The 14,946-nt window shown below is 34.0% G+C and overlaps 1 protein-coding gene across 3 annotated transcripts in view; it reads left to right on the top strand.

The window, feature by feature from the left end:
* Nucleotides 1-12,264, top strand: part of LOC107876067 (transcription initiation factor TFIID subunit 12b) — a 38,201-nt gene extending 25,937 nt beyond the window's left edge. The window contains exons 1-4 of one of the 3 annotated variants that reach the window (XM_047413711.1): nucleotides 6,104-9,239; nucleotides 11,230-11,286; nucleotides 11,381-11,443; nucleotides 11,908-12,264. In XM_047413711.1, coding sequence (XP_047269667.1) covers nucleotides 9,081-9,239; nucleotides 11,230-11,286; nucleotides 11,381-11,443; nucleotides 11,908-12,069 — 441 coding nt within the window. In that variant the 5' untranslated portion in view covers nucleotides 6,104-9,080 and the 3' untranslated portion in view covers nucleotides 12,070-12,264. Of the gene's footprint in view, nucleotides 1-6,103; nucleotides 9,510-11,229; nucleotides 11,287-11,378; nucleotides 11,444-11,907 lie in introns of those variants that run through there. The other 2 variants (XM_016723058.2, XM_047413710.1) reach the window with 2 other exon arrangements.
* Nucleotides 12,265-14,946: the final 2,682 nt, after the last annotated feature.

Here is a 14,946-nt window from a genome sequence, read left to right as displayed (position 1 = left end):
CTGAAAGCATTTCTTGATTCAGAATTTCAAATCAAAGATCTTGGCTTGGCAAGCTATTTTCTTGGCATGGAAATCATTCGGGAACAACATGGTTTAGTTCTGAGTCAACGAAAATTCACATTAGAATTGATTTCTGAGTTTGGTTGTGCTGATCTCCAACCTGTTAACTCTCCATTGGATCCCATTTGCAAACTTCGTGCAGATTTAGGTGATCTTCTTTCAGACCCTACCATTTATCGGAGACTCGTTGGCAAACTTAATTACTTGACCCATACCCGACCTGATTTGTCATTCGATGTGCAACATCTAAGCCAATTTATGCAACAGCCCGGTCGTCCCTATTTTGATGCTGCTTTACATTGCTTAAAGTATCTTCTTTCGACCCCCGGGCTTGAAATTTTTATGTCCTCAGATTCTTCCCTTCAATTGCTTGCTTTTTGTGATTCTGATTGGGGAGCATGTCCCGATTCACACAGATCAGTGGGTGGTTTTTACATTAGCCTTGGGGGATCTCCCATCTCTTGGAAGTCCAAAAAGCAGCCATCAATTTCCCTTTCTTCTGCCGAAGCTGAATACAGATCAATGAGATGGGTAGTTGCAGAATTTACTTGTCTCGTTCGTCTTCTTTTTGATCTATCTGTCATCCCTTCTCTTCCCATTTCTCTTCATTCTGATAGTAAAGCTGCAATTCACATAACTAAAAATCCGGTCTTTCATGAATGGACGAAACATGTTGATTTGGATTGTCACTGCGTCCGACAACAATTCCTTACCGGTCTCATTTCTCTCTCATTTGTTCCATCGACTTGCCAAATTGCGGACATATTTACTAAGTCTCTCTCTGGTCTGCAACACCATCGTATTTTAGGAATACTTATTGTTAGGAATAGGACAAATATGGTAGGTATATATTAAGTGTATATTTTTCTATAGGATAAATATGATAAGTATATATTCAGTCGGTTAGAAGTTTTTGTATATATACGTCCTTGTATTACAGAGAAATTGATTCAATACAATCAATATTTTTTCAATTCTTACAAATAGACTTTCATAAAATAAAATATGACAAGTAAAAATAAACTGATCAAGTAATAAGGATAGTATGAGAAAAAAAATTCTCTTAATTTACGAAAATGAAGCAAATAAAATACAACAACTGATTTATCTTTTACTCGTCCTACTTTGAACTTTACATGTTTCTTCATAAGAAACATTGACTAATCTAAGTATTTCATACAATACATATATTAATTAATGTATAATCTTTAACACTTAAGAAATGATAATAGTAATAAATAGTTAATGTTGAGGATAAAATTAAAAAAAATGATGCTCCTAATTTCTTTTTTCTTGATACGTTACAAGTGATAAGTTAAAAGTGAATATTTATTTTTGAGATATTAAACAATAAAAGTGAATGAAAGAAATACATTGTGTGTTATAGATATTACTACTATTTGATTGTTCAACTAATTTTTGAAATCAATGATTATTCTAATCAAATTTAATCATAATTAGTAAGTACTTAATAACTATTTCTAATGTATGCTTATTGACTGTATAATTAAAATAATTATCTCTCGCATAAACGAGGATAAATTTTTAAAATTAATGTAATAATAGTCAAAAAGACGTTTTCGCCATATATTTGTGTATTGTGTGTGTATAGATATTATCATTATAATGGTTGTGCAAATAATTTAAAGAATACACATACATCTTTAAACAAAAAAATAAAGGCTAAAAATACATGTATGAAATGGAGCCAAGACTAATTTAAAGAACATTAACCACCACTTCATTTTTTATGATGAGGGCAAAATGCATATTCATGAAGAGTTGTAGTTGGATAAATAATCACGTCTCTTTTAAATAAATCCTACATACATGAAATCATATTGATTAGAATCCCAATACAAATACAAACACATTATAAAAAAAAAAAAAAAAAAGACTAAAATACAAATATGAAATGGAGCCAAGACTAAATTTTGGCATGGAGGACATATGGATAACATGCATCTATTTGTGCCTATTGACAAGCAAGAAAACAAGAACCTAATGCCTTTATTCACATGGTGCATTTGGAATACTCGTAACTGAAACATTTTGTAACACCAAAAACAATTTGGATGACATAACTCGTGATCATCAACACACCGAATAGCTTATACCCGACATGTGTATAAGGAGCCAAAAATTTTGACTGATCCGTTACCAATGTAGTGTACATACTAATTACTCTCTGTCTCAACTATTTTTAATATTATTAAAAAATTCTAATTTAATTTATAGAGATAAATCACATTCTTTCAGCTATATTGCTATTTTATTCGAATACATCACATTCTTTTAGATATATCACTTAATTTTATACAGAAACGTCACATCTCACATAGATATATTACATTCATTTGGGTACATCACTTAATTTTATATGAATATATCACATTCTTTCAAATATATCCCTTAATTTTACACGAATATATCTCATTTTTTGGTGATGTGTCTAAACTTATAAATAAATCAGAAATTTATGTAATTATTTAAAAGAATTAAGTTTTAAATAATTATGGTAAATTAAATAATAATATATTGTAATTTTTCTATAAATGAACTCTCAAAATAAAAAATTTATATATAAACTCCAAAATATATAAAGATAAAAAAGATATGTATATTTAGCAGCAAATAGTAATTATTTTAAACATTTATAACTCAATGTTTTATAATCCGCTTAATATTTCCTAAATTTATTCTAATTAAGGGCGGGCAAAATAATATGGGCATTTTGGTCCGTAAAAAAAGAGAGTCGTTTGTTGTCAACAGCCTTTCTCCTTTGCTACTTTGTATCCCATATATCCCCATGAAAGTGAATTTTCTTTCCTTCCTCCTTTATCCAGAGAAAGAATTGCTATCTATCTATTTATATACGTATCAACAAATGTGGTTTCAGGGATCAATCACTGCCCCTCACCAGCCTCGGTCTGGGCTGGGCAACTAAAGCAGGGCTTTATAGCCACGTGAATTTTGCTGGCGAATCAGGGATTCAGGTAAATTTGAAACTTCTTTAGGGGTTTGGGAGTAGTGAAAAGAAAAAATGAGGGAAAGGTCACTTTTTATATAGTTTGTGCATCAAAACTTTTAATTGATTGTGAAAATAAAAAACTTAAAATCAATTCAAACGGTTTTGTTGAGTGACAATCAAGGAGAATGAAAAGTTTTGGAGATTAACAAGGTGAAAGGAAAAATTGTGAAACTAAATCTTGTATCTTTCTCTTCCCATGAAACTGATTGCTTGCTTTAGTCCCTGGCTTGAACTACTCTCAGGATGCGGTGTTCCAGAGCCAGTAGCATTCTAATTCAGTCAAACTCAAAGAATTGTGGCCACTAGGGGCAACCATTGTTGGAGAAGATTGTTGCCGATGCAAAAACTGCGGAGGTTGTTGTGGTTTCTGCTGATGTCGATGCATATGAGGATGAGGATGCTCTGGTTGTTGTTGTTGCTGTGCAGTTTGGGATAACTCTTCTGGGACTGAATTCATTGATTTTTGATGCAAGTATTGAACTGAAGCTAATTGTTTTTGCATAACTGTTTGGTGTTGCCTCTGCTGTATAAGACGGTAAGAGGGGTAATTTTGACTAGAAATTGTAGGTATTTGCTTCAACCACTAAGGTTGTGGCTAAGTAGTCTGAATAATAGCCGTTTTCCCATTCTGGATCAACCAAGGTAACGGAGGGTTCACACTTGATTTCTTTCTATAGAAAACTACAACACTAAAGTGAGCAGAAAAGAATAAATTACCACGACGGAATAGATAAGACGACTGTCGCTAAGAAATTAATTCAACAACATTACACGTAATCTGCCCAAAAGGAGAAAGCAAAATTAAAATGTCTACTTACTTTCACTTCAATACTCCTAAGATTCCTTAGGAGGTGTGTTAAGTAACAAATTAAAGTTTGAATTTCTAAAATCTTTTCTCATATTCACTCCTGACAATTAAATGCACGGTTTGGATAGAAAAAAGACCTTTTTAGAAAAGAAGAAATACACTCTGTTGTTCGTTTTCATGTGACAGTATTTGGTTAGGAATGGAGTTCAACATGTTAATATGACTTTTTAATTATATTAGTGGCAATAGATATCTCCAGCAATATGTATATCTGACTTTGAAATTCAACTGTCATTTTTTCTGCTGATTTTTTCACCTGACACTGTGGTCGGCGTGGATATGACCTCCTTAGGCTATTAAGTGTATTTATTCTCATCTTTGAGGTGAGATAGTGCCCTCCAAAGAAGTTGCCATGGCTTTGTTTTACAACTTAATCAGGTCATGAATTTGCTTAGTGGTTAAAGCCATCAAGCTAAAGAAAATCCATTTATGTTTAGTTCATTTGGGAATTTCCCATCACATGAGGTCTTTTTCCTTGAGAAGAGTCCTGTCCGAACTGAACAAGATTGCTTCAGGTATTATGTCTTATAATCGGATTGAAATTCCTTCAATCATTGGCTTTTCTCCTTTCAGCTCGGGATGCCTAATGCTACATCTTATTTAGTGCAACAGGCTAATTGCCGTAAAATCTCCTTTTGGGTCTTCTTCTGTTGCAGGAGGTCAAGCATTTTGCTATGGAACCCCATTTACCTTTGCTACTTTATTAGATCTACTAAAGAAAAATGTCATTCTCACTGTAATTTTATTTTCTTTCTTGTTGATTCAATGATTAACAATTTGAAACTAAGTTCGACTCTCCTTGAAGATCATTGATTAAGATTTGATTGAAGTTAGCTATTCCAGAGATATAGTGTGAGTGCCTTCTAATGGATGTGAAGCTTTCTGATAGGGGCAAGAAGCTTCATAAAGTGGTTCTTTATAAAACCGTTCTCCTTGTAATTTTATTTTCTTTCTTGTTGATTCCATGATTAACAATTTGAGACTAGGTCCGACTCTCCTTAAAGATCATTGATTAAGATTTGATAGAAGTTAACTATTCCAAGAGATATGGCGTGAATGCCTCCTAATGGATGTGATGCTTTCCGGTAGGGGCAAGAAGCTTTATAAAGTGGTTCTTTCTGGATGAGATGAGTAGAAGTCTTGAGTTCATTTCTATAAACTAACATGAGTGTGAACGCTCATTCCCTAGCTTGGTGAATAGGTTTACGTGGAACCTAGATTACCATGACTAGCGAGGTTCCCATTGAATTATCAAGGTGTTTGCAAGCGAACCTGGACCATAAAATAGGAAGTTAGAGAACTCTGGTTGGTGCTTGAAGTTAAAGAACTTACAGCAGTCAGTAGCTGATTAGAATCATCACCTTTAATAAGAAGAAGATAGACAACACTTTTTGGTGTCTCGCACCGTATTGGGGCGGGATGGATGAAGTGGAAACTCGCATCGGGGGTGCTGTGTGATAAGAAGGTGCCGCCCAAGCTTAAAGGCAAATTCTATAGGGTGGTAGTCCGTCCGGCCTTGCTGTATGGAGCGGAGTGTTGGCCAGTTAAGAACTCCCACATCCAAAGAATGAAGGTGGCAGAAATGCGGATGTTGCGCTGGATGTGTGGACTGACCCGAGGGGATAGAGTTCGGAATGAGACTATCCGGGAGAAGGTTGGTGTGACTTCAGTGGAGTGTAAGATGCGGGAAGCACGATTGAGATGGTTCGGACACGTGAAGAGGAGGGGCACGGATGCCCCGGTCCGTAGGTGTGAGAGGCTAGCGTTGGATGGTTTTAGACGGGGTAGGGGTAGACCGAAGAAGTACTGGGGTGAGGTGATTAGGCGGGACATGGAACAGTTACAGCTCACCGAGGACATGACCCTAGATAGGAAGGTATGGAAGATGCGAATTACGGCAGAGGATTAGGGCCAGTTCGGGTCGCTAGTGTAGGGAATAAATTGGTGGGGGTGTATTCCTGTTATGATTCCGTATTCAATGTTCCGTGTTCCGTGTTCCATGTTTATTACGAATATGTGTGCTTTCCTTTGCTGTATATTCCTGCATTCCTGCTTTACTCTGTTTTATATTCCTTATGGGTGCCGTATCTATGTTATGTCATCTGCTTCTGTGCTGTACTATGTGTTGTGTGATATCTCGTGACTTGAGCCGGGGGTCTTTCGGAAACAGCCTTTCTACTTCATCAGAGGTAGAGGTATGGACTGCGTACATCTTACCCCCCCAGACCCCACTAAGTGGGAATACACTGGGTTTGTTGTTGTTGTTATAGAGGTTGCAGCAGGAAAATGCTTCATTAATCGGGCTTATCTTTATCATTTCTTGTTCGACTATTTTGGGATCAATAAAGATGATGGACAAGCATACCTCTTGCACGGTCAAATATTAATACGATTGGAAATCAAGTGCAACTACGTGTTCCTTCGGGGGCTTCCTCGGGTATCGAACAACCACCTCAGTATTGGTACGACAAGGGAAATCCCCCCAAAAAAGTGGAATTACGTGTCCTAATATCTTAGGCCCCATTTGCTTGGATTAATATTAAGATATCTGAATCTGAATGCATATAAGAATGATTAAGATGTTTCTAGATATGAAAACTGAATGAATAAGACTGTTTGTCTTTCAACATTGGGATGTGCATAATTTATTTATTTTGAACATAATAAATATATAGTTCAGATAAAAAAGTTAAATTTTAGAAAAATTATGTAAATTTAATTAAATAAAATCATTATTTGATAAAAAATAAGACATTTTTGTTCACCAGATGGTTGAAGTGGTTTTTAATGGTGGTGGTGGTGATGGTTGGTGCCAGTAGTTAGTAATGGTGATGGTGATAGTTGTGATGGTGAAGGTGGTTGTTGTTGTAGTGACTAAAACAATGATGATGGTTTGTAGTGGTGGTGATGGTTGTGATTACGGAGTTGGTTGATGTTAGTAGTTGACAATGTTGGTGATGGTAGCTAAAGAATGTGTGGTGGTTGATGATGGTGTTAGTGGTAGTTGTAATGGTAGAGGTGGTCGATAGTAGGAATTGTCTAGAGTGGCAGTGGCAGCGACAGTGGATATAATTATAAATGATGGAGGTGGTAGGTGTGGTAGTGACTGGCAACAATGTTTTCTGGTGGTGGTTGGTAGGGCTGCCTATAGACAGATAATGATGTTTAATAGTTTGACTTATCAGTTATCGACTTTTAAATATACTAATTTGCTAGCCAATCAATAAAATATTGGTTGGTTCGATATTAAGTTAACAATTATCGTACAGTGAATGCATGGTGTATCAACTAACAACCTCCACGGTACCTGCTTTTTCGATGAAATTATCCATGTTAGAAAGAAAAAAGACTTCTTTTCATTTTGCTAAATGTAGTTTCAGAGAAAATAATAGTACTAAAACCATTTTCCCACATGGATAAGTCGTTGGTTATTAAGTTCTAATCAAATTATCAATTGTTTATCCAACTAACCAATAAGCCAATTTTGCGATTGGATTATCGGTAACAGTTTGGTTTTGAATAGCCCTAGTGGTTGGTGGTGGTGGCTGGCGACGGTGGTTATGGTTGATAGTGATGATGGTGGTTGTGATGATGAAAGTGGTTAATGAAGGAGGCTAGTGGTTGTTGACAGAGTGGGTGGTGAAAATTATTCACATAAAAAATATCTCTTGGTGATACTCCCTTCGTTCCTTTTTTACTTGTCACAGTTTCCTTTTCGAGAGTCAAATAATATGAACTTTGACAAACATATTTAAGATGTTTTTTTTTCAAAGTGATATGAGAAAAATTGCAACTTAAAGAACTTTTTATATAGTTTTTGAGTATCCAAATTTTAATTTAAAGATATTAAATTAATCTAATCTAATTTAGCTTTGAAATTTAGTCTAATTGACTATTGGAAAGGTAAACGTGACAACCAAAAAAGGAATGGAGGGAGTATTAAAATTTTGTTCAAGATCTTAATGATAAAGACCTATTAGACCAAGTAAGTGGTTAAATTTTAATGTAAATAAATGCATTTAATACTCTAAGACTATTTAAATTCATACCTTCATTAGGTGCAAACAAATAAGCCCTTAGACTTGCTTTGTATGTAATATGATGGTCATTGTTGGTCATCCATTGAAAGTAAAAATGCGTGGGAAATACAAATCCCTTTTTAAGAAAACTAATCTCAGCTGAAACCCTCCCCAAATCTCACTTGTAGGATTTTACTGGTTATGTTGTTGTTGTTGTTGTTGAAGGAAATGATAGTTGTTGCATTTAGGTCCATAGGGTTTTCTTGTTAATTCTCCATACTTCGCTCCCGTTCAACCGTAGTTTTTATAAACGAATCTTGAAACTTGAAAATTTGAGTTTTTGAAGTTGTGACCTTTTGGAACTTGATCTAGTCGAATTTCATGGTCAAATGGATATTTGAAGATAAATTTTCAAAATCTTATCCAAAAGTTGTGGTCAACACAAGTCACGCAATACATTGAAATGTAGCTCCAGAACAAAAATGTCTGTTTGTGCCGTGTGGTTGTGATTAAAGTAATGTCTGCATGCTTTTGGATGCATGTTGAAACTGAGAGTCATTTAAGGTTGTCTTTACTATGTGATTAACGTTAACTTGTTCAACTTTGCTTTCTCCTCTTGAACGGATTACGCATAATATTGTTGAATTTAATGTCTTAGCGGTAGTTCATGTCGCCTTTTCTATTCCATTATGGTAATTTATTCTTTCTGCTCACTTTAGTGTTTTAGTTTTTCTATAGAAGTACATCAAATGTGAATCCTCTGTTTCCTTGGTCGATCCAGAATGGGAGACCTGCTATGATTTGGAATGCGTAGTGACAACCTCAGTGGTTGAAAACTTCAGTGGTTGAAGCAAATATCTACAATTTCTTGTCAAAATTCCCCCTTTTGCTATCTTCTACTATAGATGCAACACAAAACCCTTAAGCATAAATAATTAGCATCACTTCAACTTGTGTAAAAAAATCAATGACTTTTATCCTAGAAGAGTTATCGCAAACTGTACAACAACAACAACTGGAGCATCCTCTTCTTCATATGCATCAGCATCAACAACAACAACCACCTCAACATTTTTTGCATCAACGCTAGTCTTCTCCTACAATGGCCATTCCTAGTGGCCACAATTCTCTGAGTTTGATTGGATCAGAACCAAGTGTTATTGGATCTGGAACAACGACTCCTGGGAGTATTTCAAGCCAGGGACCTAAAGCAAGCAATCAATTTCTTGGGAAGGGAAAGATACGGGATTTAGTTTCACAGGTTTTCCTTCACCTTGTTAATCTCCATAACTTTTTGTTATCCTTGATGGTTTCTCAAGATAATCGCTGGAATCAATTTTAAGTTTTTTATTTTCACAATCAATTAAAAGTTTGGATGCACAAAGTATATAAAAAAGTGATCACTTCCCTCAATTTCCTTTTTGACTACCCCAAACGCCTAAAGAAGCATCAAATTTACTTCAAATCACAGCATAGAGTTATCTGCAGTATGTTGCTGAGGAAATTGACTAAACAGTACTGCAACAAAAAGGTAAATTTGAATAAACCGTATTTCTAAAAAACAGTAAAGTTCTATAAATAGGTTTTGTGGTTTTATTAATACTGCAACTTTTTAACTTCTTTGTGGTTTTATTAATACTGCAAATCATTATTATAATGTTTCGGGTAAATCCGAAGGGAAAAGTTGATCCTGAAGTTGAAAAGCTTCTTTATGAGATTGCTGATGACTTTTATTGATTTGGTGAGGCACAAAAATGATTTGTTCCTTCTTATCATTATCTTTTTTCGCGACAATTGGACCAGGAGGGTGGGTGACTGCGGGTGTCATGTTCTGCATGACTGTCTTTCTCACCCTTTTATGATTCAAGTTCTCAGATTCTTAGCTTTTTAGACTCTGGTTGAATACATTGACGTTGCCAGTTAAAGAGGATTTTTTCTTTTCAAGGGTCACTGTCTGCTGTTGAACCCCCTTCCTTTTGCCAATTTAAGCAAGAATAAACAAAATTTGTTGGGAAGTGATTTAGAGCCTGTTTGGATTGGTTTATTTTAGGTAATTTTAAGCCAAAATAGCTTTTAAGCACTTTTGTAGTGTTTGGATAAGAGTAAAAACGTGCTTTTAAGGACTTGTATTTAAGTCAAATAACAAAATAAGTTAAAAGTCATAAGTTAACTTTTGGCTTATAAGTCATAAGCTATAAGTCCATCCAAACATGCTCTTAATGTTATCAATTTACTTCGATGCACGAAACAGTCGATCAATAGCTTGCTTCCTTTTATAATACTTTCTGCAGAAAATAATTCATGAAAGCCAATATATATGATATTATGTATTAAGCATTGGTTGTTTGTCATTTTCTTTGCTAAGTTTCATGTTCCATTCCTCTTAGTAGGTTACTACTTTTGCTTGCAATTTGGCAAAGCATTGGAAATCTTCAACTCTGGAGGCTAAAGATATATTGTTACATTTAGGTTTGTGCCACTAATTGCAAAAGATGATCGACTTGCTTACTTTGTTTCTTTTTGTTTAGTAAAAAAATGCACATTTTTCACTGTTTTAGCATGTAAGATAAATCATTTCAGTCGTTATCAAAGATAATAGAATTATAGAAATTAATGGTTGTAGTTGTTGCATATATTTTCTTAATAAGATTGTTTTAGCTTTTTGTTTATGGGTGCGTCTTTTCCATGATTATATGTTGGGATCCTCTGCATTTAAGCTGTACAAAGGTTTTCTATCTGGAATGTAATTAGAGTCAGAAAATTTGACACCTTATTCCTATCGATACAAACTGGGACAAAACTTTGTTTCATGGATGTATGGTGTACCATCAGTCTCCACAGTGTAATGTCCTTAGCTCTTTAAGATTTTATGTTACTTATGCACACAGCCAACTACGAGAATTTGTATCCACCACCTCGTACGTGCATCAAGAGTTGCTGGTGAATAATATGATGAAAACAGTTTGAGTTGCTAAGCATTCTCTTTACTCATCAGGAGTGGCTCCGAGTTAGGTGTAACCTGAATCCGACTTGGTTAAGAAGTTGAGTATCTGAATTGTCCTAGTTGCATCTGAGAGAGTGACACTATAGGCGTATACAGTACATATAATGGTTCCCTTTTTATGAATGTATTTTGACTTCCTCAGTTGTTTAGAACATGTACAACACAGCTTTTATCTTGATCTCCTGCTAAAATTTTATCAGGCAACAACTTTTTGCTTTGCCTAATGCACTTCGCTATACTTTGACAGAAAGGCTCCTTCATGATCTCATCATTGCAGCAGTTCCCGAGAATGTTTACATCGAGCGTATAATTGCTTAAGCTGTTTTATTACACAATTTGATTAAGAAAGAGCAAAAATTGTGGTACTGATCTAAGTTAACTATGATGTTTTTTCGTAGAAAAATTGGCATTTGACTGTTCCAGGTTTTTCAAGTGAGGATAAGCAACACCATTCAGAACATGTAAGCTCTTCTTCCTCTCTTAATTTTTGTCGGGTGGTACACTGGTATCATTTAAAAAAAAAAAAGGTAGCTTGGTGTACTAAAGCTCCCGCTACCTTGAGTTGTCATGCATAGCTAATGATGATCCATGGCCTATGAATACTGAAAGTACTCAAATAACATATTTCTTGGTAAAGGAAAAGAAAGGCTCATCAATGGCTTTTTGCCCAAGTCTTGTATATTGTAGATTTTAGTTTCTGATTACAGTCCACTCGTCGCACTATAAATACTTAAGGTCTTTTTCTGGCCAATGGTTGTAGTAACTTTAAGCTGAGTGTCTGTTTCTATGACAATATGTTTCTACTTTGTGCGTCAGGTGATCTCTACAAAGAGTGTTTGGAAATGGTGAGTTGGGAGTTCTGTTGTGATAATACGACCTGCATTTGTTTTGGGTGTATAATTAATAGTCTTGGTGCTTGACTCAGATGCCTACCATGATGGAGGCTTCACCAAAAGCTGAAATAAGTACAAGCAGTATCACTAAGGAGACCGTCCGTCCGGGGCTGGGTGACCATGTTGGTTCGAATGACATAATCGAACCACCAATTTCAGAGGAATTGGCTTCACCATCCAATGATCAAATATAATTCATCTGTAACAAGTTGTGATGTCCCTGGAGATTGGTACATCCCTCTCTTTGCTGTAATAAAAACTTGTTCAAACAACCGTTTGCTTGTCGACTGAAGAACATAAACATAGTCTGTTGTGAGTTTGCTTTAAACATTGTTGTGAATTTGTATTAAACATAGCCTGTTTGTGTTATTTGCATGATTGTTCCCTCACTATGCCCCTACTTCTCGAGTTAACTCTTATCGATCTCATATGCTATATAAATTTTGATGATTTGGATGTACCAGGGGTGTGTTTGGTATGGAGTTGTATAATTTCTCGTTTGGTTGAATAAATTTTTTAAAAAATATTCTCTAGGAAAACAAGTTCCATAATGAAAGTAGGAAATACAAGTTTCATAAATGACATTCTAAGTTTATTGTCCTCCCACCCATCCCACCACCTGCTACTCCCAAGGCTCCTTGTCCCACTCCACAGTGTTTTGCTAAGTTACGTATAAATACTCCCTCCCACTTCAGATAATGTTGTTAGTGTTGTAAATACTAAGAAATCCATTTATTTTTCAATTAAATATTTTCTTTTTGCAATTTCTCAAAGAATTAAGTATTGTCTTTCCTGCCTATACTCTAGCTGAATATAATATGAAGTCTGCAAGTTAACTGCTTTTAATTTCTAAATTCCCCTTTTGAAAATGGAGATACAAAGAGTGAAAGAGGAATGTTTTCACAGAGAAATACAAATCAAATGGCTAAAAAGGCAGAATTAAATATGCCTTGCGTAGGACTAGAAACCTTGGATTCCCAGGCATAGCATGGAGAGAGGGTTTTGACTTTGCTCTTTGGTCTTTTAAAAGGAGATAGCTTATAAGTTGAAAGTTACTCCGTTCGTGTCCGAAAATTTAGTAGCTCAGTTGATTAACTACCTGAACTTTCACCTTGTCGCTGGTGGGGGTTCAATTTCCACCTTTGTAATCCCCTCTCCATTTTTCCTGCCCCCAACTTTTTTTATTTTAATTTTAAAAAAATTCCCTCCATTTCATATTATTTGATCACTTTCCTCTTACCATGGTTCTTAAGAAATTATAAATTAGAAGTGTAATATTACTAATATATCCTTTAAATACTTTATTGAAACATTACAAATTACTTGTTTACACTTTCGAAGAGAATTAATTGTAAGGGTAAAATGAAATAAGTTAGTAAAAAAAATAGTAAATAATTTGGAACAACTATTTATAATAAGATGATTAACTAATATAGAACAAAGGAAGTAAAAGTCACAAGTTCGGAGTGCCCAACTTATTTTTATACCTTTTTAGCCTAACAATAAGTATTTTAAAACATTTTTTATCGTTTCCAAACAGGTCACAAAATGCTGCTTAAAATCAATTCAAACACCCTCTTAAATTTGTAATACTTTAATTCATCATTAGAGAAATTTGTCTACGAGGAACACTCTCCTGCATAAGTTTTACGTGCCTCTGCAAAATATAGGTACTTATGTTTATAATTAAACTCGCTCTTATATTATAAGAGAATGTTGAAAACATTATCATCTTAACTGTTTTTACAAATATGCAAATTACAAAGAAAAAGGACGTGTTTTGTACGAAGGAAAAACTTTTTCAACAAAGATAAGTTGGTTTCGTATTTATTTTTTTATATTTATTATATAAGCAAAGAATATTATTCAAAATACATTTATATATAATTCAGATAAATATTATGGGAGGTGGGGGTGTGGGGTGGTGGAGATGCGAGTTACGAGGGTGCAGATGATGCGTATTAAAAGATGATGAGGACACAATCAATATGAAATGCTATTCGTGGAACTTCTTTTTCCTGAGAAATTACTTTTCTCATTTTTCAAAATTTAAATCAACCACAAAATTTGGAAAATATTTCCTTAACACACCCATATTTTTGCATTACCGGTACTTATACCAGCTTATGACGAGGACTATATATGTAGGTGGGGAATTTAATAGGGAAACGGACATGGCATGGTCATTTTTTTAAAAAAATGGCTCATAAGTGAAAAGATGGACATGTTGTAGTCAGTCGGCTAAAGTAATTCCCTTTTTTAGTTAGTTGGCCCAATTGGGCACATGTCCTATACTCAATTGATACACTTTTATACCAAAATTTATACACTTTTATACTATATTGATACACTTTTTTAAAAAAAGAAAGGAAATTCTATGCAAGCACATGCAATCCCTATACCCAATTGATACTCTTTTATACCACATTAATACACTTTTATACTACATTGATACACTTGCAGTGTCCATATACTCAATTGATACTCTCTTATACTACATTGATACATTTTTAGAATGCATGTAGAAACTATATAATCGTATAAAATATGTATCTAAATAATAATTGTAGTTAAAAATTGTATAGAGTGTGTATAACAATGCAATAATTATTATATAGAATATGTATATGTATAGAAACTGTATCATTATTATATATAAATATATATCTTTAACAATTGTATTATATTAAAAGTGTATGATATTGTATTTTATCGTATAAATAAGTAAGACTAAACAAAACAAATAGTATGTTATTTTAATAATGTTAGTAAATGCAAAATAATCTGAAAAAAAAATAATTATTCTATTGTTTAAAAAGAATAAAAAAGAGTAGAATTTTTATAAAGTGAAAATTATCCTTTATATATTTTTTAGATAATTTATTGCAAGTTGTAGCAATACTTTTTGATAATTATTGAATTGTGTTTTTAATTGCAAGTTGTAGCAATTTTCAAAAAAAAAAAATTTTAAAAAAATATTTTTTAGAATTTGTTTATTGGATGTATATCAATTAAAATATCTCCTAAATTTATGTGTTATCTTTCACACTCACATAAATTACCATACTTTT

The sequence above is a fragment of the Capsicum annuum genome, chromosome 6, assembly GCF_002878395.1.
Source record: "Capsicum annuum cultivar UCD-10X-F1 chromosome 6, UCD10Xv1.1, whole genome shotgun sequence".
NCBI lineage: Eukaryota > Viridiplantae > Streptophyta > Magnoliopsida > Solanales > Solanaceae > Capsicum > Capsicum annuum.
The sequence above is the reverse complement of the archived record's forward strand: the minus strand, read 5'-3'. Positions and strand labels throughout refer to the sequence as shown.